Below are 23,058 nucleotides of genomic sequence, written 5' to 3'. Positions count from 1 at the left end.
AGTGCTTGAAATTATGGTAATATTTATCATCATATTTATTACAATTTTATCGGCACTTTTATGGATAAAAGTAAGTTCAGAATACAAGATAAAAAATTTAAGAACCTTTTTAAGTAACAAAAACTCAGCACAAAAACTCCCACATACAGAAAGATTGCAGCAACATTACAAAATGTTATTTTAATACACAGTTACAATATTATAGCAATAATAAAATATTCGCTTTTAGTAATATTGTAATCCAATATTTTAACCTTTTGAGCACTAAAAAGTCAATATATTGACACTACAATGATCAAAACATTATATGGGTTATATCTAAGATATGAGTATGACATTTGGAACTTTCCAAGAGAATTAACAAGTTTTCAATGCTGGCGATTAAAAGGTTAACAATATTACAATTGCCACAACTTGAAAATAACTAAATCACAACTAAATTAAGACAATAAATCAAAGTGTAAAAATATGTGTCAAAGAATATTAGAAAACATGCAGCTTTATTTCCAACAAATAATCATCTTCACTCTGTTTGTAGAGAAGAAATCTGTTGAATCAGTAAATACATCTCTAAATAATAAAATTGTAAAAGCTATAATAAAAATTCTTCATAACTTAATCCCAAAATAGATGAATCTAATATCTCTATATCTTTAGACTTTAGAAAGAACTATTCTTGAACTACTCTCAGAGTATATTCGGCTTAAAAGATTTGTCACTCTTTTCCTTTAAGACTCTTGAATCATTAAAATAAAACTTTTCTTAAATTATCTGCTAACTTTTATCTGCTAATAAATCTTTAATCTTCTGTAGGCAATCTGGATTTTTTATGGCACAGGCCTATTTTGTAGTACATGTATTTTCTAATAAAGGGTGCGACTAGTCTCGGGACTTTTACTTAAAAAATTGTAAAGATACTGAGGTTCCAGCAGCAAAGTAGCGCCCGTGTACAGCAGTCAACTGTGGCACAGTAGTAAAAGAAAGTTTGGCCTGGATCCTCAAAGACCCAGCAGTGTTAATATTTTGGTAAGTAATGATTTTTCAATTTTAAGCGTTTTTCAATGTTTCAACTTTTTTGTAGTACAGTAGTTAGTTATAGTAAAAACTTTTTTTTGTTTATTAGGTTATAAATTTTTATTATTTTATCACTTTTTGTCACAATTGTGCATAAACAATTCAACAATTTGTAATTTTTTATAATAAAAATTATTTGTACTATCGTAATGTAAACTTAAAATATTTATATTTTTGCAATAAAATAAGAATATAGCATATCAAACTTCGCTTTCTGCTTATTACCTAACAAATAATTTTTATTATAAAAAATTACAAATTATTGAATTGTTTGTACAATCGTACTTGGTTACCATTAAAATTCGGACATATTCGATAATTGAAATAATTATACTTTTTGAAACTGCGAGGGTCAAACTATTTTTTTGAAAATCTATCCTAGTACTATACACTTGCAAAATATTTTTCCTTAATATATTTATTTATGGCTGAGATTTCATTTTCTACTATTTCCGCATTTTTTTCAAATCCTTATTTGTTTAACTCACTATAAAAAAATTATAATTTAATGAAACAAAAAAACTGTTAGATAACGTTCTAGAATGTTGGAAAAATATATAAGAATTTTTTCAGATTTTTCTGATAACAAAATATATAAATAAATATATAAATATATAAATAAAACAGTCTAGCCATAAAGGATCCAGATTGCCAGCAATGCCATAAAAAAATATTGCCTATGGAAAATTAATTGTCTATCTATACATTTGCATCTTTATTTTTATTTATTTTAACTAATTATCTCGCAGGTCTAATAGCAATTACCACTAAAACAAATCTTGCTCTAGTGCTCTAAAATTATTTCAAATAATGTTGCTCAATGCATTAGCTAAAAAGAAATTTTGGGTACTAAAGTTTGAATTCACTCACTTATACAATGTGACTAAAAATTTATATGTAAATTATATTAGTAATATAATAAAAATTTTTGTTACAAAATAAATTTACAACTTCTTAGATAATATTTTTAAAATTTTAGACAAAATTACTAGAAGTATTTGAATATTTGAAGAGATTAAATGCATCTGTTCAGAAATCTTAATAAAAATATGATTCATTTATGAGAGACTGTTTTCTTATTGTCATTTTTCAATATTAAACCTTATATCTACTGCTTCAAACCAAACTCATTGTTGTATATATACATAGTTTTTTTATATGATAGATTATCATGACAAGTTTTAAAAGAGTACTAAAGTATTAAACTAAAGTTCAGTTAAATTTTGTTTAAATTTATATTTTAGGCTATAATAAAGAATTTTTTTAACACTTACTCTATATATATATATAATTCTATATCTCAATGTCAGGGTAAGTTAATATATTTATTTAACTAAATTAAATTAAAATTAATGGATTATAAAATTAATTTAGTTAAGTTAAAGGTTACATAAATAAAAAAAACTAACTCAGTTAAAGTTGTGTTAAGATTAATATAACTCATCTTAAAGTAAAAGTTAATTTTGAGGAGCTTTATTTATATTTAATTAAAACGCCATATAATTTATTTAAGTCAGATTACCAACATAATCACAGTATCAATCATCAAATATATTTAATATTTTATATGTAAATTAAATTATAATATTAATTATATAAAATAAAAAAAATTGTTTTTATATAGGAATAAATTTTTATTTTATAATTTTTTTCTTTCAAGATAAAATTTCTTATTTACAAAAAAAGATAATAAGTTAAAGTTTATACGTTTCAAAAATAACTAGTTAAAGATAAAAATTAAATCATTTAAAATTAATTAAATTAAGTTATTTAATTTTATTAATAACTTTTTAATTTTATTAATAATTTTCAACGTTTAAACTATTTACTACCCAATCCTGCTTAAAGTACATTAAAATAATATGTATAATTGATAAACAATGGATTTCTAATACAAAATCTTTAACATTTAATAAGATAAATTCATACCGTGATTAATGTTGTTTTTTCATAGCATAAATGTATTGTTTTAATTCTAAATTTTTGTTCAACAACAGTTTTTTTAGAATTTATTTACAATTATTTAAAACAAATATCTGAAAGTCCTTTTATTAGATATTACTATATTGTTACAGTCGAAATGACATCATTAGTACGCGAAATTTTGACTAAAAAACTGCTCATGCACTCGATTCACCAATATTCTCAGTTAGCAAAACTCATCTGAAAGTATTGTTATATTTGGCAACTTTTTTTCATCAATTTTATTTCAAAGTCATTTTCATGGATTCTGTACCCAGATTGTGCCATTATGGCACTGATGATTAATTAGTACATACATAGTATACACTTGCACGTGTTTCTTCGAAAATACAACAGATTTCTGTTTTCCCGATCCTATACTGCACTTTATTCGAAGGATATCCTGAGAAGCTTTTACAATGTTTAAATATCCTTAAAAACATCCTCTCAATATCCTCTTTAAGATGTTCTTCGAAAATTTGCGCTGTATAAGATCTTTTTTATTCTCAATCTCATTCATCTCCCGAGTAGAATTATGACACGCGGAAACCAAGATTACGAATTCAAGGACAATACCTTAAAGCTAGAGGTATCAATTATCCGAAAGTATCCAAAAATCAATTACGAGCGTTCACGTTGCGTATTATCGTGAATCGATCGTCATTACGTGTATGCTTATCGATCTCGTAACAATTGATCTGAAGTCGTGGAAACAAACATGCTTACAATTGATACATTTTCACTCACCGTTTACAATTTTTTGAGTGATTAAGTTGTGGTAACACCAACTACACTTTAATTCAAGCCTAATATAACCAATTGTTTCGGCTGAACGTAACAAGATCCACGGTCAGGTTCAAGCGAAAGTCACCACGAACTATATGCAAGGTCAATGAGGGATTCGGTATCAGACCCATATATATAATAAGACTATGGCCAGCAGAGAGAAGGATGAGAGGTGTCACGGCCCGCTTTTGGGTGATTCCGGTGATCCTCAGCTACAAGACGCCCCCTGAGAAAGTGGACATGAACTACCTAACGAATGTCCATATTTTCAGGCAATATCCACAATTTCTCGGTTGTGTTCCGTGCTATGTTCACAATTTTTTGGTTTCGTTCTGTGCTATGTGCACGAAACGACAGCTATATAAGAGTGAGTGAGAGGCTAATGAGAGCGAGCGAGATGACAACAAGAGAGCCTGGAGAGCGAGCGAGACAGTAATAGGAGTGAGCGAGATGAGAATAACAATACAAAGAGGAGGAAAAAAGGCTCGAGCTGGCTCGCGCGAGCCCCGAGGCCCCCGAGCCACGAGTCTTCTTTCCATGATGTTATTATCATCTCGCTCGTTTTCCTATTACTATTTCGCTTGCTCTCCTGGCTCTTGTAACCATATCGCTCGCTCTCATTATTTTCTCGCTCATATAAAATTTCGCGTTATCATTCCTTCGCTCTTATACCTTGCCGTTCGCTCATATAACTATTTAAAGATCGACGATTAAAAACTTATATAATTTTTAAAATTATATATCATGCTCTTTATCATATATAAATTATATATTACACACGTATAATTATATATTTATTTAATTATGTGTTAAAAAAGATAACTTGTCTGAAAAGGTCTCGTGTGTCTTTCTACGCCATTACCCAATCAGCAAAACAATATTAAACAAATGTTTTTAATAATATTTAAAAAACATTTTAAAAAACATTTCTAAAAACGTTAAAAATAATGAGATAAGTTTCCTTTTTTAAACTAAAAAAACATCTTTTTAAATGTTTGGACAAATATTTTTTTAACATTTAATAAATATTTGTTTTAAAATTTAAGAAAATGTTTTTTTGACATTTGGTAAATGATTTTTTAAATATTTACTAAACATATTTACAATAAAAGCAAAAAATTGATTGCATTATTAAATAATTTTGATAAATTCAACGTAACTTCACCAATCTAATAAATTTCTACGATAATTTTGTAAAGGAAAGAAGACTGTACATGTTTCAGCCAAGCCACAGTACTTGTTAGAACATGTTTAATTTCTGCGCCTGAAAAAACGGTCACCCATCCAAGTGTCAACCACTCCCAACGTTGCTTGACTTCGAAGATCATATGCATCCTAATGCTTCGTGATGATCCATGAATACTTTATGTTAATGCATACATATTTGTAATAGATTATTTCAATAGATGTTGTCAGAAGGATGAAACATATGTATAGTTAACTTATATTTTTATAAATAAATATAAATTATTACAATTTTTCACTGGTTTTCACATATGCGAAATAGTATGTGAAATATATATGAAAAAATCTATTTTTGCTCTGTTCTTAAAAAAATAAAAAATAAATGTCATTTATTATAATTTTTGAGTATTGTTTATACGCCAAATTGTTTCATTAAGTGCAATGTTGTCTTAATCTCCACTTTCTTTATGTTCTGATGTTTCAATCTATGCCTCAGAGGTTTTATTTATACGCTTTTCTGACTCTTTCATTACATAGATTCCCTTCCTCTTTACACTTGATTTACGCTACATAATTAGTGAAGCTTCCCAATCATAATTTAAATATTTTTTTAATATTATTCTAAACAACTTTTTAAATGTAAAATAATTATTATAGAAACATAAAATAAGTATTACGTAAATATTATTTTAAACAATTTATTAAAATCTTAAATTAATAATATTAATTAAATATTATATAAATATATGTCCTAGATTATTATTTCAAATAACTAATTATTGTAACATAAATATTAAATCAATATTAAATAAACATTTTAAAAATGTTTTAAAAAATATTATTTAAAATAAAATTACATAAATATTAAATAAATGTTATGTAAATATTATTTTAAACGTTTCATAAAAATGTTAAATTAATATTAAATAAATATTAATAAAATATTATATAAATATTTGCTTCAATTCATTATTTTAAATAATTAATTATTAAAATATAAATATTAAATTAATATTAAATTAATATTTTAAAAATATTATTTTAAATATTCTTTTAAATTTAAAATAAATTTTGAATAAACATTAAATAAATGTTAGATAAATAATTTTCTTAAACTATTATTTTTAATAAAAAATTAATAAATTTTAAATATTAAATAAACGTTAAATAAACGTTTTATAAATATTTTTTAAATCATTATTTTAAAATAAATAATTAATATAAAATTAACATTTAATAAATATTAAATAAATATTATTTGTACGCTAATAATGTAAAAATAATCAAAAATAAATATTTAAAAAACATTTATAAAATATTGCTTGCTGATTGGGTAGGCGCAAGACACTATAATAGCATTTTTCAATTACGTTGTAATTAAAAATACAATACATATTTATCTCATTTCTTTAAATAAAAATAGCACTACAAATTGAAAAATTAAGTGACTATTTAATAATTCTAATGCCGAAAAAAGTGCAGACATATATTACAATTATATTGTTGAGTGAGAAATTACAACTAACAGGTACGTTACGTGTAACTTAGTGTTTGGTGGGACCTTACTTAATATAATATTACACGGAACATACACACACACACGCGCGCGCGCGCGCGCGCGCAAAAATTCCCTAATTTAGATAATTATTTAAGGTCTCAAGGGTGATATTACCCCTTAATCCGACTAACAAGGGAACGGACAGAACTGTCCCTCACCGATTTTAATGAGCTTTGGATATGTTGTAGAACATGAAAAAATATTAGACCCATATTTTTTTTAGCGGCGTATCTCGACATTTTGAAACCACTCCTCGAAAATAACGCATTTTTTCGTTTTTGGCGAATATCTTTGAAAATATAAGGTTTATGAAAAAGTGTTTTATACAAAAGTTTTATGGCATTTTATACTCTTTACGATAGTATATTTAGACTTTTCAAAAATTTTAAACTTTTACCCTACCCCTACCCCTTTTTTCGACATTTTGAAAATTTTGTAAGGACAAAAATTAAAGAGCATTAAAAGCCGAACCCATCCATATATAATAATATATAAGTTCCATCATTCTCAATTATTAGCAAAACAAGATGATAATCTCGTACTATAGGCACCGCGCTAGAAGTTGCGTTATTTCTTTAGTCGCGTCACATTTAATAACTACCTCTCCTGCGTATATTTTTATATTAGAACATAAAAACGGATTAATCTTAATTACATATACTCAACGTATTACACGATATGAAGCATAAATGCATATATATAACAAAAGTAATATATATGTATACATATATATATATATATATGTATGCATACGTACATTTTCATTGTTACAAATGCGAATATAGATTAATATAAAGTAAAATATTTTTTTAATATTTAAAACTGCAAATACAATATAACAAAGTATATAATATCAAGAGAGAAGTATAAAATATAAACTGCAATAGTTATTGCTATTTGCATAATTATATTATTTACACTATATGCACATAGCACACTCTGATAACAAAGATAATATAATTATATAATTTAATTTAATTAGTTTAAAAAAACATTTATACGGATATATATATATTTTTTTTTTTGCACACGACACAGGCGAATAGGTTTAATATCAGCGTTGATACCCAAATAGCACAAGGACATCCATTGTATGTCCAATGGATATCCGCTTCTGGACATTCGGACGTCCATTAAGAGTCCAAATAAGGTCCGTCGGACATTCGATGGACGTCCATAAGATATACGTTTGGCACAACTTTGTACGTTCATAGAAAGTCCTTTAATGGACGTCCATGGGATATACGTTTGTCACAATTTCGGACATTCATAGAAAGTCCGAAATAAACCAAATTTTGGACCTATTATGGTTTGATTATTTCTTTTGGGCCTTTTTCAATTAAAGAGCTTGCTGCAATAGTGGGTTAATCCAAATTTTGTAAAAATCATCGACATAAAGCATGGACTGCGCATTTTCTGCAAAAAGTGTCCAGCAGAAAGACAAAGAGGAGACATGGTCCGGGTTTCTTTCTCTGTCTAGCGCCCATTATGCTACTGGTTAGACAGACCCCTAATTTACACCGAGCACTTGGTACGCGTATCAGTAGTGACTTTAAGCTGATCAGCCAATGATTGAACACATTCACTAGTTATTTACTATTTGATACGCGTACCAAGTGCTCGGTGTAAACTAGGTCAGAGACAGCGCTTGACTCAGACCAATTGCTGTATCCCTCTTTTGGTCGGAAAAAGAAACGAAAAAAAAAAAAAAAAAAAAAGAAAAAGAAAAAAAAAGAAAAAGAAACAAAAATAAAAAAACGAAATGATAAAAAACGAAAAAGAAACAATAATATATTCCCAGGTAGCAAGCTCACGTCATCTTGACGTCCCAAAATAGTCATTTACTGACTATTCTTGACATCACGAAATGACGCCCTTATGACGTTAAAATGACGGTCGAATGTCACAAATTCCTGACGTCATGAAATGTACCGTATTTTGACGTCCTGGAATGACGTGAGCAATATGTTGTCAAAAAGATCTCTAAAAGATATCCTGCTTCTGAAAATGATAACATAAAGAGACTTCTGAAAGATAACATAATGTCAGAATGTTAACCAATGCGTCGTTTTTTGAGAACAGAAAGATATTATGAAACTGATATCTAAAAGATTTTTTTAATCGGATATCTTTAAACTGCAACTAGAGAAAAATAAAATAAAATAAAAATTTCATTTTTTTAAAATTATTTTTATCAACAGCACATACTAAATTTAGGACAAATTTTTATTAATTAATTAAATTTAAATTATATTATTTTATTTTATTCTTACTTGCCGCTGGTAGGTTTTGAACCCGGGACCTTAGGATGACGAACCTTGTACTCTCTCTGCTACGCCAATTTGACTCATCGATATGGGTACTTGTTATTGTCTACATATACCTATATGTTATAAACTGTTGCAATTATATTATTTTTTATAAAAGCAATTAAATTTTGCAAAACATTAAAAATAAATAGCATTAATTTATTTACTTATTAATTTCATTGTTAAATTTATCTTTTTCCATAACCTTAATAATTTGATGGAAATTGCGATCTATTTAGCACTAATACTTTGAAGCGTTTAAATGGTTAATTAGATGGTTAACTATATAGATCATATATGCCCTTACGGAAAAAACACTCTAATTTTGAGAGTTTACACTCAAAATTGAGTGTTAATACTCGATTTTGGGAGTTTACTCCTAAATTTAGGTGTATACGCTCAAATCTTGAGTATTTACACTAAAGATTGAGTGTTTATACTCAAACATTGAGTGTGTACACCCAATGATTGAGTGTTTATACTAAAGTTTGAGTTTAAATACTGAATATTTGAAAGTATACTCTCAATACTTGGGTATGACACTCAATAAATAAGTGTATACTTCCAACATAAAGTGTAAACACTGAAACGTTGGGGATGTACACTCAATATCTGTCGGTTGAAGGTATACATTTAATATTGAGTGTGCACTCTCAAACATTGGATTAGGAAATATTAAATAAAAAATTCAAGTTATGTATTAGTAAATATAAGCCTGCATTTATTTATTATAAAAACCTTAATCAGTTTCTACATTATTTATAAGTTCCATAATGTAACTGTTACCATTACAAAGTAAAAAAATACATTTTTTAGAAATATTTTGAGGTAACAGAGCTACAATATTATTTGTTTCTCTAACGGGATGTAAATAACTAGCTGATGAAATATCACCATTTGTGCACAAGGTTTCGTGTAACGCTTCAAAAGATTTAGCAAGAATAACATACTTTTTTGATATACTGACGCAAAAAATTCCTATAATTTCTACAAAGGTCCCTAATGTTGTCTTAATAATACTGTTATTTCGTTTCATCATTTTTTCATATGTATTTGAATGGAACAAAATATTATTGTATATAAACCTATCGTAGGCTACTGCAAAATCATTAATGTTTTCTTGTATTAAAGCTTGAATTGATAATTTTTGTATAAGATTTAATTTTTTGACTGTCCCAGTACCGAATATAATAAGACGATTATCACTGACTACTTTTGTACCAGTTCTTCTTCTATAGTTAGCCATCATTTTTAAATACAAAGATTTACCATCAGTGCTACAATTAGGTTTTGAAAATACATCAAAATGTTTAACACTTTGAAATCTTAAGTAAGATTTACAAACTTGTTGCAACACAGTTTGTGAATTGTGTAACATTTTTCTTAAAATGTAATTGTTGCTTTCATACGGAAACGCGGACCAAGCCCATAATGCTCCAAAGTCGTTGACTGACTTTGGTAAGTGAAGTAGCAAATGTACATTAAATTTTAAAAATTCTTTTCCGTACAATCTTTCGATGTCCGTAACAAATTTGTTGATCGATCTTGTTGCCTTTTCAAATGCTTGTGCGCTAATTTTTTCACTATTGAATATATTAATAGCATACACGAGTAATGACCAGTGTTTGTAAAAAGCTCGAGGTAAAAGATCTTTTAAGATCGGCAAAGAGTAATACAATAAAAAATTTTTGTACTCTGAAGCTTTCCACTGGCAAATGTTAGTCACTGACTGTGGTGTTTGAGATATTTCGCATGGTGGGAATATGGCAAATAATCTGGCATCTATTTCACGTACTTTACTTCCCATATACCAAAATGCTCGATAGTTTTTTGGATCGATCCAAGCTGCTAAAAATAATTTAACGACTCCGAGCAATACACTGTGCATGTATTCGAGGGGAAAAGATTTAATTATATTAAAAACAGGTAGAAGCATTAAAATGGATACACCTTTTACCCCATTGACTACTGTCTCTTCTCTTTCTGCTTTAATTGCATCTTCTTTATGCTGATGTTCTGTTCTTTTTAAGCCTTTACCCCCTGAATACACGCGTGCATAGCCGTTTCCTACTAAAATATGTTCACCCGGATTCAAGCAAAATGAACAGCCATATGTGCCATTATACTGATGAATGTTTTGTAATGCGCATCGTTCTACTGAATCTACGGAAGAAAGAATTGTATGGACTTTAATCGTTATAGGTTCATTAAAACCGGGTGGTAAACATTCGAATCCATTTTGATGCAGATCTTTTAATTCGTCAATAAACGGTTTCAAAAACAGATCGAGAACAGGTTTCTTTACCGAAGCCCATATCCCAGCAAGCAAAATATTTTCTTTTCTTTGACGATAATTAAGCTCGTTTATCGAGACTTGCAACGGACACATAGAAACTTTTGACGATTTAAAAGTTTGTACGCCATCAGCATTCCATTGCAGAGTAATATCATAATTAGAGATTGTGCCGTTTTCTCGTAATTTTCTATATACCGAACCACTTATTACATCGGATAATGAGTCATGTGGAGTTCTTTGCAAAAAATAAAAAAGTGGTCCTGAGAGTAAATTAATTAACTGCTCTTTTAGTGATATGTGTAGAAAAAAATGTCCATTTCTTTTTAAAGAATTTAATAGTAAAATTTGGTGACACGATGCACATGTTGCAATATTTCGGCCATTTTCGAAAACTAATAGCACGAAACAATCAGGGCAATAATAGAAAGATTTTATACTTGTTATACTGGGAAACCTTTTCAAAAATTTATACTTCGACGTATTTAATGATATTGGTAGATGACAATTGATGAGTTCCAGAAGATCTTCTAGTCCATAATCCGTTAAGTTGTGTCGAATTAGGAAAGACATTATAAGAAGATCACTCTCTTGTTGCGTAAGATTAGCTCCCGGATAAATGGGGATTCGTTCCTATACATAAAACCAAAATTAATTAATTAAAATAAATTTCTACTAAAATGTTGAATAACTTCAGAGTATATTTACTATGCTAATTCATATATACATATATACTAATTCAAATCAGTATTTAGTAACTTATAATCACAAATATTTATTTAAAAATAATAAACAATATAAAAAATGCAAACTTCTCCCTAATGTACATATAAAAATTAATTGATCTATTTCAAAATTATTACAATTATTCAACCGAATAATTATATATAAATTATTATAGTAATAATTTTATTAAATAGTAATTATTTTTTATATAAAAAAAATAATTAAAAAATGTTTCCTAATTTTAATATTTTTAATTGTTAATAATTATTTTTTGAAATAACTGTCAATGTAAAATGTTTCTCATATTATATTCTTAATATCAAACATTAAGTTGCATCAAGTAACATAAATTTACCTCATTTTCTTCATCTTCATGAACAACATTGGCGAGTAAATTTGTTTGATCCTCTTGCAAATCAATATGTATTTCATTTTCAGATTCTTCATTGTATTCATTTCCTTCTTCATCTTCAATATCATTATGAAATAAATTTTGCTCTATTTCATCTGCTTCCAATTCATTTAGCGTCTGCTCATAAATTTAATTAATTTTTAAATAATTATTGTTAATATTATTAATAATTTTTTAAAATAATTATTGTTAGATAATTATTATTTAAAATTTAAGTGTCATATTTGTGAGTTATTATCACAAACATACATTTACGAAATCAGGAAAAATATTTGTAAAAACATGCAGTAAAAATAAATAAAATATTTATTTAATTAAAATTGTACAAGTAAAAAATATTTATTTCTACCTTTTAAAAAATTACTAAATTTTATAATTAAAAATTGCAAGTAAGCATTGTACATACTTCATTTTCTAACAATAGGTTTGCATTGAATCGTTGTTCATCGTCACCTTCAAATCCATGGTTGTTTGTAGAATTTTGTTCATTATCTGCAGAGCTTTCTGCATTATCAAAATTTAAGATATAATCATCATTGTTTCTTAATTGTTTGTTCAAAACCTGTAAAAATATATATATTTTTTAATATGTAAACATTTATAATATTGCTGCTTAATTCTTAATATATTTCAAAAATAAAATTATGTATAATAACCTTATTTCTCATATTAAATAAACTTTAAATAAAAATAGAATATAATAAAAATGTTATAACATTTGAAAAATATCTAATTTTGTATAATACGATATAAATTGTAATAAAGTTTATACATACCAGTGGTTGATGAGCTGATATAGCTGGTAATGAATTTGGATTATTTCTTTCTCGATTGTGTTTGGTCGAACGTGGTACAGATAAATTTGGATTTCTCAAATATTTGAAGTAATTAGAGTTATGTCTGGGCATGTTTTTCTCGCAAAAATTATATTAAAAATACTAAAATTTATTTAAAAAATAAAGATTAATGTTTACTTTAACCCTTATTTCCTCTTCAAATTTGATACCAACACTCATATATTCGACGTTTTTATGCATAAAATGATCATATACTGGCAGGAAATAAGCGTCGCACTGTCCCGCAAAGCAAGATATTAATCGTTGAAGTTTATTATTATATTTAAAAAATCTGTCGACATACCATGGTCATACTGACAAAACGGTAGCGACATGGACTGCGTTCCGTTTCACATAATGCACCATTCGTCCTTGTTTAAGGTTAGACAAACAACAAAGATGAACGATGCACCATGCGCATAAGCGGAACGCACCTCTACTCACTCTATCTCTCTCTCTCTCTTACTCTCCACACTCTCTTCTCGTTCATCGTACTCTTGCCAGTTGCTATTACGTGAAAGTGCGGACCATTGTTTACGCAGTGATTGTGCAGTTAGATTCGTGCTAAAAGTATATATTGCTCTATTTTTGATTGATATTACCACTAGTTTGCAGCAATCTGGGGCTCTATTATTCTGTACCGTGCGCCTACCGACAACTATCAATATCGTTGCACAGATATTTTATATGGCAAAAAGCCCGCGCAACGATATCGATAGTTGTCAGTAGGCGGTACAGAATTGAGCCTCTGCACTCTATTTCTAACGTCTCTTTTAACTCTTAATTGTTTATTTACTTATTTGCAGAGTATTAATCAAAGTTAGGGGATAATACTGTTTCTAACTTGTCTAAATTTCGTTGAAATTGTCATTGTATATTGTTAAATTACATACAATTTAGAATATTTCTGGATTTGTTAAATCCACTAACAAAATGGAGAAAAAACACTTAATTGACAACAAATCGTGCATTTTAATTGAATTTATAAATGAAGAAAATGCATTAGCAGTGGGTTATACATGTTGGTTAAACAAAGAAACTAATGAAGAAGAATTAAATAATATGATAGAAAAAAAGCAAGAGGTTGAGATTTGGTGGCCTAAGTGCGATATACAAACTGCAAAAAAAAATGAAAATAGCGATGAAAACATTGACCGATAATGATTGGAAAGTGTTCGCTGTAAGAGTCCTTGGATATGGTGGTAAGTAAAATTTCATATTTATGTATACTATGCATTTTAATTAAAACTTTTTTTAAACGCTTATAACTTGAGCATATTTCAGTGTTACTCAGCAAATACCAAGCAACAATTATATAACTGCTAAAGTATTAGTTGTATATAATTTTTCACTCAACAATGTAAATGTAATATTACAAAATATAATACATGTGTTGAATGAAAAATTATAATTAACAATTATATAACTGTTTTGCTTGATGATGTTTGCTGTGGGTACTTTATATTTAATATAAAAACAAATAACGTATTGATCTTAAGTATATAGATCTTAGGTATTAAGAATAAGTTACAATATTATGATAATTATTAAAATTATTAAAATTTACTTATTACATATATAATAACTAACAATCATTTGTATTTTCTGTTTAAGATTGGATCAACATGATTGCAGAATTGGATTCACTTGAAAAAAAAAATGTTCAAGTAACAACAAAAAAAAGTAGACATCTTGTTATGAAAAAGTCATTTGAGGATTCTGATTTTGTTGTAAGCAACGAAAAGAAATCTAAAGTAAAGGATGACAATAAGCAAGCTAAATTTAAACACAAGATTGAAGCGACAAAAAGAGCTAAAAGTATTTTAAAGGAAGTGGAAAATACAAACATGGTTAAAATTGATGACAGTGATGACGAGGTAAATATATCTCACTGTTTTTATATTATATTTTAAAGTAGAGCATTCTATTTTTAGATGCAACATTAAATTAGTTTATCAATACTTTTTGCTGTAATAGGAAGAAGTTTATAGTCACATTGGTGACATTATTTCATCAGAAGATGATGAACTTGTAAGAAAACGCACTAAATTTCAATTACAATCCGATGTAGACGTTTTGATCTTAGAAAATAAAAAATTGAAAAAAGAACTTTTACATTACAAAAGTAAGTTAATGAATTAAATCTACAAAAAATTTTTTAAGCTATCTATAATGTGATTAAAACAGATTTAGTTAAATTTTAACTAAACTTATATGTTTTAATCACTTTCAAATTAAAATTTAACTAAATCTATATGTTTTAATCACGTTATAGATAGCTTTAAAAATTTTTTAACTGTTAAAATATAATAATCATTATTTATAATTTGAACTTTGTTACGTTTTTATAGATATCTCAGATGCACAAAAAGAGTCCAAGGAATTATTACAAGATTTAAAATGTAGTAGAAAAATTTTTGCCGAATTAAAAATGATGTGTTGTAATTGTCAAAATCAGGTAATGTATAGAGTAACTTACAAAATCTTTCAGAGAAAAATAGCATACAAGATTTATTGTAAAGAGAAGTGTAAATAGTTTATTTAATAGATAAGAATTTATTTGCAACACATTTAATATATTTTTTAATTATTTTTTTAACACTTAGGAATCATATTCTCACGTTCAAAATTTATCCATAAACAAGAAAAATAGGAATTATAGAGATTTACAGGAACAAAAAGAAAATAGCCAGGTCAAAGTACAACCTAAGACATTCTCTAAAATAAAACAATCATCACCATTTGTGAGTTTTTATTAATTTAAAAAAAATTACTTAACATTATCTGAATACATAAAATAATTTTATATAAGCATAAAATAAATAATTTTTACTTAACAAAAGTCTCACATATTTTATTTAAAAAAATATTGTTACAGTTTAAGGTTATGAACTATTTAATTAAATTATGTTATTGTTTTACAATTAGATGAAATTCTCGGAAATTGCTGGTAATAATTCGGATGATTCTAACGATTTTGATAGCGATTCAGGTTTTCTTAAGTGTGACAAAAACATAATTAAAACTGAAAAGGTCAATACTTTTGAGAGTATATTGGTAAATTTTAACTTCATTGTTACACTTTTCAAAAATTGTTGACAAAAAATTAATTGCCAAAATAATTTTTAGTTGATTGAAAATGAGCCAAATGAGTTTCCAGAGGTATCTAGCAAAGTTTTAATTGAATCATCTACGGCTAATAAATTGGGCAATACATTAACTGAAAATGCAAATGAAAAAATATTTAATTTTAAAAAGTGTTCTACAAATGACTCAACTGAATTTGCTGATAAAATTTGCAATTTGGAATCATCATTGATGGTAAGATTATTATCTAATGTTTATGTACATATAAAATATAAAATTTAATTTATAATATTTACTTAATTTTCTATAATAATATATTTGCACAATTATATATCATATTTACAATTATTTACATGTATTTGTATACACAAATAGGTAGACCTTGGACACGGTGTAAAGATCAACAAAAGGGTGTTGGAGAAAGTTCGAAAAAAGGAACTTCGTCATCTCATTCTAGATTTATTAAATGCGTTATTTACTAAAATAGATTTTGCCACTTGTTCTAGAAGTGGCAAAAAGGGCAAATTAGCTGAAAAAGCAAAGCCGGAACTTGATTCAAATAAAAGATGTGCTATAGTGGGTAAATATACTTGTTACACATTCATATACTTCTATATACTTACTATCTGGATCATTATGTACTTTAAAATTTATGTAAATTATAGTGCTTACAGACAAGTAACTTATTTCTTTGTTAATTTAATTCTTATATTCTAACGTCATTAAAAAAAATGTATATTGTAAATATCAAATTGTAAAAATATTAAACGTTTAGTTGACATTTAAGATTAAATAAAAATTTATTATTATAAATTATCAACAATTAAAATTGTCAATTGGAAACTATTTTGCATTTAATATATTACAAAATAAATAATTATAATCATTGTGATAACAAATTTTTTATACATTAATTTTACATTAAAAATATTTTTTAAAATCACATAAACAAACTTTAATTTTGTTAAAGTGTATTGCTTTTAATTTTGTTTTTAAACGGTTTTAATTTAAAAAATTAGGAAGCTCTTTCTGTATAAAATTTTTTATAAAAATGTTTTATGATACAAAAATCGACTTCTTAAATTTAAAACCAGACCTGTTTTTTAAAAATATTATATAATGTATATTAAAAAATTTTGAGGTATAATTAAAAATTTACAATTTTCAGATTATGCAACAGAAGTTTTTAAAGAAACAGAAAAAGATGATATCGAAGCATTAATGAACAAAATAATTGCAAACAAATGCAGAAATGCTACTAAGAGCCAAAGAAACTGAAAGAAAAGTATATACATATATATATTTAAGTTGGATAAAACATTTTTTAATATTTTTTTGTTAATATAATTGTATTAACAATTGTATAATATAATAAAGTATTTTTTTAAATAATTTATTATTAAAAAATTTTTTTTAGGTTTGTGGGTTGCGGTCAACATTCAACTAGAGTGTTTAGCTAGTTTTGAGTATTAATTTGAGTATTATTTTTAACTCGGATGTTTGTCATTTAATTGAGTATTAATTTCAGTGTTATTCTTAAATTTAGGATTAACACTGAAATTAACACTCAATTCGATGACGAACATTCAAGTTGAGAGTAACACTCAAATTTAAAGTAAATTAAAAAGTGGACACTCAAGTTGAGTGTTGACACTGAATTGAGTGTTTACCCCTTGTCCCAAATTATACTCAACTTGAGTATTTTTTTAAGTGTTATTTTCAGTGTTTTTTCCGTAAGGGTGTTCAGACTTCAAATGAGGGTTTTTGCTATGGTGCAAACCATTGGCAACCGCAATTGACATTTTACAAGGAGATGAATACTGCCACTACGGATATCTCTTACCATCATTGCTAATTATTAGAAAAAGCTGGAAAAAATTACTGGAAGGTCAAAACATCCCTACAAGTAAACCAATAGTAGAGATTCTAATAAATGATTTAGAAAGAAGTATTAGAGATGTGTTAAACATTGACAATAAAGGCGAATTTGTAGCAATAGCTGCATTCACACATCCAAGATTTAAGACAAATTGGATGTCCGCTTTGAGTAATACAGTACAACTCAAAGTGAAAGACTTAATTAAAAAGCTTATAATAGAGAAAGAGCCATCAACTTCAATAACGCAGAAGAAATCGGATGACTTTTTTGACTTCGATGACGACAGCAGTTTCCTTGAAACAAATTTTATACCGCAAGGAGAACAAAAATGAATTATTGAGATTCTTTCAACAAGAATCAACAGAGCTAAAAATTTTGCAGGATTTTAAAGAAGTTAAAAAAGTATTTTTAAAATACAACACAGCTTTGCCATCCTCTGCGCCAGTAGAGAGACTTTTTTCGTTTGCAACTTTACAAAATTTGCCAAAATTCAATAGAATAAGCGATTCGCAATTCGAAAAACGGGTTTTATATAAAGTTAATGCAACGAAAAAGTATTTGTAAATATATATATAAAATGTTTCTAAATTTAATTTTGTTTAGATTTTTGTTGTACAATTTATTTATATCATTTATATTTATTTATTTATATCTATTTATTTATATTTATTAATTTATATTATTTATATTATTAATTTATATTATTTATATTTATTTATATTATTTATATTTATTTATTTATATTATTTATATTTATTTATTTATATTATTTATATTTATTATTTATATTATTTATATTTATTTATTTATAATAACAATATATTTATAAGTGATGGTAATATATTGCAGTTGTTTAAAAAAAATCGCTATTTATATTTATTTTATTTATATTTATATATATTTATTTGTGTTTATATTAAATTATTATTTATAATATTTGTATTTATTATATTATATTATATTATAAAAATTCATAAATATAAATTCATTCCTCGCACGGGACCTAAATCAATCATCTGTGAATTAATTCATTGTTTTCTAATCCAATCATCTGGACTTGTTTCAAACTAAATTCACAAGCCCTTTCAGAATTTTGAATTAAACTCACTTTTAATTCACAAGCTTTTTCGGAATCGTGAATTAAACTCACTTTTAATTCACGAGCCTTTTCGGAATTATGAATTAAACTCACTTTTAATTCACAAGCCCTTTCGGAATTTTTAATTATTTGTGAATTAAGTCTAAAAAGGAATTAAATCTTTGCAACCCTGGTTTGAACCCGGGACCTTAGGATTACGAACCTTGTACTCTATCTGCTACGCCAATTTGACTCATCGGTATAGGTACTTGTTATTGTCTACATATACCTATGTATAAACTGACGCGACTATATTATTTTTTATAAAAGCAATTAAATTTTGCAAAACATATTAAAAATAAATAGCATTAATTTATTTACTTATTAATTTCATTGTTAAATTTATCTTTTTCTATAACCTTAATAATTTGATGCAATTAATTGCGATCTATTTAGAATTAATACTTCGAAGCGTTCAAATGGTTAATTAGATGGTTAACTATATAGATCATACATTCTAAGAAAAATTATAGTACATTTATTATCCTGTTTTTTACAGTACATGATGAATTTAGATTTTGTACATTTTTTGTGCGCAGTAATTGTAGACAAGCCGTTATTTTTGAAAACATTATCTTTATAATAATTTTTTTTAATATCAAATGGATCTCATTCAGGATGTTATAGGCTGCGTTTCGATATTTACTGATCAGTACTGAAAATCTACAGTATATGTGACGTAAACTATAGATTTTCAGTACTGGCAGTGAATATCGGAACGCAGCCATAGTGTTGTCTGATTTCTGAGTCAACTACGACGTGCATGGCTCAAAAATCGAACAGCATTGTGATATCTTTTATGAGACAATAAGCTGATATCATAAGGATAACATTTTCAAGAAACTTAAATGAAACTCTTCAATGAGATATCTCAAAGACCGCTCTTAGTAGATCGTCTCTAATAAATGTTACCATTTTGACATCATTTTCAAGATATCTAAATGTTTTCTTAAAAAAGTTCTCTTAAAGTTGAATATAATATGCTTATATAATATGCTTATGCCTTACGCCTTAAATGTAGACACCGCTTTAGATCGTGTCTAAAATACGTCTTAATGTCCCGATTTTGGATGCGTGCTGTCTGGGAAAATAATCATCAGATCATGACTGAAATATGACTTCGAAATGACGTCACATCATGACATCAATTTTAGGTCATGTAAAAAAATGGTCATTTTGACGACCAGATATGACCATTTTGGGACGTCAAAATGACGTGGGCTTGCTACCTGGGTTATAACAAACATTTTAAAAAATACCAATAATTAATAATGTTAATAACAAATAAAAAAATAATACGTATTATTTCATATTACATATTTCATATTATATCTAAAAGTAGAACAATTAAAATAAACCTTTTGAAAATTAAAAATAATATAATTTATTATTATTTATAAATTAATGTTAATTAGAAATATTGTAAATAATATATATATATATATATATATATATATATATATATATATAATTTACAATATTTCTTAGATTACATAATAAAAATAATAAAGATAAATTATATAAAAGTAAGATCCAAGTGCGGACATAAATCAGATATCGAGCATAGGACGTTCTGAATAGAACATCCGTTTTAATTCCAATAATAGATATCCTGTGAATGTCCATTTTATGTCCATGGACATGCGGACCTGAATTAGACTTAAAATGGACGTCCTTGGAACATCCAATGCTATTTGGGTAGATGGGCTGGTTGTTCTCGCGCAGGCACATCACATGAAGCTTCAGTAAAATATCCATTAGTAATAGGAAGAAGATCTTTGGTCCCTATACAATTTTTTTGCAAATTTATAAAAACGTTAACACTTTTTATATATTTAATACGTAAGCATATATTTGCATATCGTTTGCATATATATTTGCGTATATATATTGTGACGTGACGTTTTTCGCCCATCACAAGGGGCGGAACGGCCCGGCCAGGAAAAGTCATTTAGGGCCGCGCTGTACCTTGAGAGGAGGGCGGCGGCCTTTCCCTTTTCGGCTAATTTAGTTTATAAGTTAATAGCGAGCGGGTGGAGTGGTGTGCCAAGACGACCAATTGTAAATTGAGGAGCAGCCGTCAAGGGACTGTCAATGGAGAGCATAGACAACCGAGCGGCGAGGCCGCGGACAGCCGAAGGACCATGAATCAGGTCAAGTATCTGAGGGTAATACCGAGATACATAAGGAAAGTCGTGGGGCAGTCACTACTGTTACGTCCTGTTTAGAAAGGTAGCAGAGCAACCGGGAGCTACCAGAGACGACGCCGGGAAAGTAGTGTGCACCTTTACACCCATCGGCCAGGGCGGAGGAAACCCCAACAGGAGCGGTCGTCACGGCCTCGAGAAGTCGGCCGGACGGGGCCTGATCACCCCCGAGCCGATCCGGTAGAAGCCAGAACCACAAGGGAGGCCATCGAGGTGTGCGACCCGCAGCCTTCAAATCGCGCGGTGTCACGACCATGCAGAGGCGCCCTCGGACACTAAGATCCTACAGGACGAGCAAACGCCCCCATCGACTAGCGATCCGTGTACGCGGATCGAAGCGCGATCGATGCGCAAGCCGCTACCGGCGTCCGCGACGCCCCCGACCGCTCACGGTTTGTCACTATTCGATAAGGTAACCAAGGGCCCCCAGCGGCGTCCCCGACCATTGTAAGGCCACCACTTCGACGCGGTAAGGACGGAGACAGCACGGTCACTCCGCGATTCGCGAGATAGTAAAGAAGTTGGTAGACGCCGTAAGAGAATATCACGGCAAGAAATTTTCATGATACCGAGCATATCCGGGGACCGGATGTCAAACTCCATTTCATAATATAAGGCTTTTTCTGTAATTCTCCCCCTCGAGAGCCGCTGAGCCGACAGTCACAATGTAAAAAGAAATTGCGCGATTTGCGGGACACCAAGATGACGCGAGAGAATGAGATTCCGAGATTCGTGTTCCAGGATTAAGAATACCGAGGGTCCCGAGTGGTGGGCACTGCGCCGAGACGAGATCTCGAGAGGTCCGACTTCCGGACAAGGATACCGAGTACCCGAGGACGATGCCGTTATACCGAGGCGCCGTAACTGCTTCACAAAGATTTGTGTAAGACCCGCGACGGGCAGGGCTATATCTCGTCGTATATGTTCGAACTTTCTGTCTAATGTACGAAATCGCGTGTAGAATTGCGGGTAGACGTGTATGTGTCCCGAGCGTCGACGAGAATCACGTTTATCGTTAGCGTAGTACCGAGCTATGCTGTAGATCATAATTACACTGTCGCCGTACAGAGGGATTATTGAGTGTATTGTGAATTCAGATATGATTGTGGATACGTTGAGCCTTAATCGTGTCTCCGATACGTTCTTAGAATCTTCGAACAGCTAATTAGAATTATACCCCTGTACTTGTTATACACTCCATTAATATATGAATTATTATATTATTATTACATGAGTCGTTAGTGATTGTGAACCTCCTCTCCCACTCTCCGAGAAAGAACATCTTATTATAAGAAGTCCGCCCCTCTACCATTTCATGTAGAAGCGGACTACCGGGTAATTAGCCGTCGTGGTTAACTAATTTGTGAATTTTTCTGGCCTGGTGCCCAGAGGTTAGGAGAAATAAAGTAGTGTGAGTTAAAATCGCGACGAAGTTGTAAATGAACCGAGAAAATATCGTCGCAATATTTAACATAAATTAAAGAATCAAAAATAATTTAATAATAAAAATCAACTCAAAAACAAAAAGGAAGGTAAATTTATGGAATAAAACATATATTTAAATTGAAATAAAATATTTTATTTGGCGGAACTCATACAAAATACC

The 23,058-nt window shown here is 28.5% G+C and overlaps 3 protein-coding genes across 4 annotated transcripts in view; 1 reads left to right on the top strand and 2 right to left on the bottom strand.

Annotated features, from left to right (window-relative positions):
- Window positions 1-4,022, bottom strand: part of LOC105832697 (glycogen [starch] synthase) — a 97,933-nt gene extending 93,911 nt beyond the window's left edge. Inside the window, exon 1 of one of the 2 annotated variants that reach the window (XM_036292476.1) lies at window positions 3,784-4,022. The gene's annotated coding sequence lies outside the window, so the exon portion shown is untranslated. The remainder of the gene's footprint in view (window positions 1-3,783) is intronic. The other variant, XM_036292475.1, reaches the window with a different exon arrangement.
- A 5,548-nt stretch (window positions 4,023-9,570) lies between these two features.
- LOC118647308 lies at window positions 9,571-13,450 on the bottom strand. Its single transcript, XM_036291953.1, has 5 exons — window positions 13,316-13,450; window positions 13,082-13,243; window positions 12,712-12,867; window positions 12,249-12,422; window positions 9,571-11,800 (listed from the first exon to the last, which is right to left on the bottom strand). The coding sequence occupies exons 2-5, from the start codon at window positions 13,211-13,213 to the stop codon at window positions 9,614-9,616; spliced, it is 2,649 nt and encodes an 882-aa protein (XP_036147846.1). The 5' UTR covers window positions 13,214-13,243; window positions 13,316-13,450; the 3' UTR covers window positions 9,571-9,613.
- A 760-nt stretch (window positions 13,451-14,210) lies between these two features.
- Window positions 14,211-17,779, top strand: LOC105833406. Its single transcript, XM_036291954.1, has 9 exons — window positions 14,211-14,343; window positions 14,756-15,018; window positions 15,119-15,266; window positions 15,493-15,599; window positions 15,748-15,885; window positions 16,070-16,198; window positions 16,271-16,462; window positions 16,604-16,808; window positions 17,397-17,779. The coding sequence occupies exons 1-9, from the start codon at window positions 14,271-14,273 to the stop codon at window positions 17,504-17,506; spliced, it is 1,365 nt and encodes a 454-aa protein (XP_036147847.1). The 5' UTR covers window positions 14,211-14,270; the 3' UTR covers window positions 17,507-17,779.
- Window positions 17,780-23,058: the final 5,279 nt, after the last annotated feature.

The sequence above is a fragment of the Monomorium pharaonis genome, chromosome 9 (genome assembly GCF_013373865.1).
Source record: "Monomorium pharaonis isolate MP-MQ-018 chromosome 9, ASM1337386v2, whole genome shotgun sequence".
NCBI lineage: Eukaryota > Metazoa > Arthropoda > Insecta > Hymenoptera > Formicidae > Monomorium > Monomorium pharaonis.
Note: the sequence above shows the minus strand (reverse complement) of the source record. Positions and strands in the feature narration are given on the sequence as shown.